This window comes from Carlito syrichta, unplaced genomic scaffold (genome assembly GCF_000164805.1).
Source record: "Carlito syrichta isolate Samal-C Ts95f unplaced genomic scaffold, Tarsius_syrichta-2.0.1 Scaffold307953, whole genome shotgun sequence".
Taxonomy (NCBI): domain Eukaryota; kingdom Metazoa; phylum Chordata; class Mammalia; order Primates; family Tarsiidae; genus Carlito; species Carlito syrichta.
The window spans coordinates 460,617-463,452 of NW_007252049.1; the positions used below are offsets into that span (position 1 = coordinate 460,617).

Below are 2,836 nucleotides of genomic sequence, written 5' to 3' on the forward strand. Positions count from 1 at the left end.
AAAAAAAAAAAAAAAAAAAGAAACCTGGGCCTAAAGCCCAGAGAAGTTAAGTGACTTGGTCAAGAAGAACCGACAAGCAAATGTGTAAGTCTACCCCAGATCAGCCACGAAGATGTCAGTCACCATGTACGGCACGCCCACTGTATGTCAGCCACTGTGCGGGGCACATTACCTTCATGATGTCACCAGCCCCTCACTACAATTCTATGAGGTAGAGACAATTATTATTCCCATTTTACAGATGAGCACTTGCCAAATGAGGCCTAGAGAGATAATGTGTGTATGTCACACAGCTGGAAAGGAAATGGTAACACTGGGGTTCAAACCCAAGGAGTCTGTGGCTTCTGCAGGATAGCACTGCCACTCTGGGATGCTGAAGTGACACACCAGGAAGCACAGCCCCTGGGTTATGCAGCCCCTGTGGGAATCGGTGGAGCCCCGAGGGCGGGGTCAGGACCAGGCAGGCTGCACTTACCCGGGGCACAGGCGATGTCTGGGTGCCTTTCCGGGGCCCACTGGTCTCTGGCGTGAGGTCACGGTGGTCCACCTGCATGTGGCTCTCCAGGTCCTCAGCACTCTCGAACTTGACACTGCACTCAGGGCAGCGGAGGCCAGCACACGGCCGGTCAGTGGGCTCAGGCGGGGCCAGGCCGCCCACCTGTCCATTGGCACTACGGGCCATGCAGCCGGCACAGAGGCCGTAGGGCAGCCCGTTGACGTCAAGCTTCACCAGGTCCTGCTTGCTGCGGAACTCCTTGAGGCACAGGGCACACTTGTAGAGCTTCTGCAGCCCCTGGCCGTTGGGGGAAGACGCCGCAGAGCTGCCTGCCAGCTTCTGCATGTGGAAGGTGCCGTGGATCTTGAGCTCAAGCGTGGACGTGACCGTCTGCATGCAGACCACGCAGCGGAAGCCCGTGAGGGAGTTGCGCAGGTCGGGGTGCATCTGACAGTGCTCGATGAACTCCTCCTCGCTCTGCAGGGGCATCTTGCAGATGCGGCAGGTGCCCGTGTCCAGGCTCTTGCTGTGGGTCACCTTGTGCTCGGTGAGCGTGAGCAGTGAGGGGAAGCGCTCGCCGCAGATGGGACACATGTAATGCTTGGCGGGGCCCCGGTGCGTCTGCAAGTGCTCCCGCAGCCCGTTCTCCGAGAAGAAAGTCCGCGAGCACACGTTGCATTTGTGGCTGCCCTTGATGAACTCGGCCTTCTTGCGCGAGCCGTCATCCTCGCCCGGCCGGATATTGTGGTCCCGCAGCCGGTGGTTCTGCAGCAGCACCTCCATGGTGTAGGCCGCCCCGCAGATGTCGCAGCCGTACATGGGCTCTGACGCGTCCACGTCGTCCTCGCTGGCCTCGTGGCTGTTGGGTGCCTCGGGGTTCTTCAGCAGCATGCCCTGCAGGTCGGCCGGCTCGGCCTTCTTGGTGGCCGGAGGGGGCACCCCATTGGCTGTGCCGTTCTCGGTGGCGGTGTCGAACACACAGTGCTTCTCCCGCAGATGCTTCTCCAGCAGGATGATGGCATGGAAGGCCTTGCTGCAGAACTTGCAGTTGTACTTCTTGCTGTGCGTGGTGATATGGCACTGCAGCTCCACCTCGGTGCTGAAGGTCTCCCCGCAGAAGATGCACTTGTGTGCCTTGGCCGGGTTGCCCAGGTGACTGTGCTTGACGTGTACCTGCAGGTCGGCCTCCTTGCGGAAGTCCCAGTTGCAGGCCGTGCAGCGGTACATCTTCTTCTCATTGCTGTGCTTCACCGCCAGGTGCACCTGGATGGACACTTTGGAGTCGAACACCTCCTGACACAGGGTGCAGTGGTACAGCACAAAGGTGTGCATGTCCAGCAGGTGCTTCTGCAGGTCGTCCACTGAGGAGAACTGTTTGTCGCAGCTCTCGCACACGTAGTGGGTCGATGTGGTCATGTAGTGCACTGTCAGGTGCTGCAGCAGGGACTCCTGGGAGTCAAAGTCCTCTTTGCACTGGGGGCACGCCTGCTTCCGCAGCAGCAGCTCCAGGTGCAGCTTCAGGTGGGTCTGGAAGCTCTCGAAGCTGGAGAACTTGAGGTCACACTGGTTGCAGGGATACTCGCCGTTGGAGATGGAGTTGGCGCTCGCCGAGAGCCGCTGCCGCTTCGGGGAAGACACCTCCACATCGGACGAGACTGGGCTCTGCTCGGCCTTGGACTTCTTGCTGTGGGCCAGCGGGATGTTCTTGTGGTTCTCCTTGATGTGCTTGGTGAGCTTCAGGATGGAGCCGAAGATGGGTGAGTTGGTGCAGTAGGGGCAGGAGTAGACCTCCATGAAGGACTGCGTGGGCTGCACGACCGGGGACTCCAGCTTGGCGCTGCCCACGCTGCAGTGGGCCTGCTGGATGTGCTCGGTGAGGGAGGACTCGGTGAGGAAGCCCATGGAGCACTGGTTGCAGAAGAAGGCGTTGCTGCCATCGGGCGGGTTGGCGTTGGGGCCGCAATGCGAGACGCGAATGTGCTCCTGCAGGCTGTTGATGTCGGCGAACATCTCGGGGCAGTAGTTGCAGTGGAAGGCGGAGATGCCGCCGAACTGCATCACGGGGTAGGCATGGTTCTTGTGCAGCTTCCGGACGTGCTCGTTGAGGTTGTAGAGGGTGGGCATGGAGTCCAGGCAGATCTGACACGTGTGGCTCTGCTGGGGCTTATCTGCATGGATGGTCTTCAAGTGGATTTCCAGCACGGCCAGACTGTTAAAGTCCCGCTTAGAGCAGTAGGGGCAGCTGTAGACCACCTTGGCCCAGCCCTGCCCTTCCTCCCGCAGCTTCTTCTGCCCCCGCAGCGGCTTCAGGGTGGAGTCCGGGGTGGAGCCACGCTCCAC

General features: G+C 60.3%; 1 protein-coding gene across 1 annotated transcript in view; it reads right to left on the minus strand.

Moving 5' to 3' along the window:
* The window catches only part of ZNF423 (zinc finger protein 423), a 163,117-nt gene that overhangs the window by 135,985 nt on the left and 24,296 nt on the right, over window positions 1-2,836 (minus strand). The window contains 1 exon segment of the mRNA XM_008064723.2: window positions 476-2,836. This exon segment is cut by the window's right edge and continues 6 nt beyond it. Within this exon segment, the coding sequence (XP_008062914.1) occupies window positions 476-2,836 (2,361 nt within the window).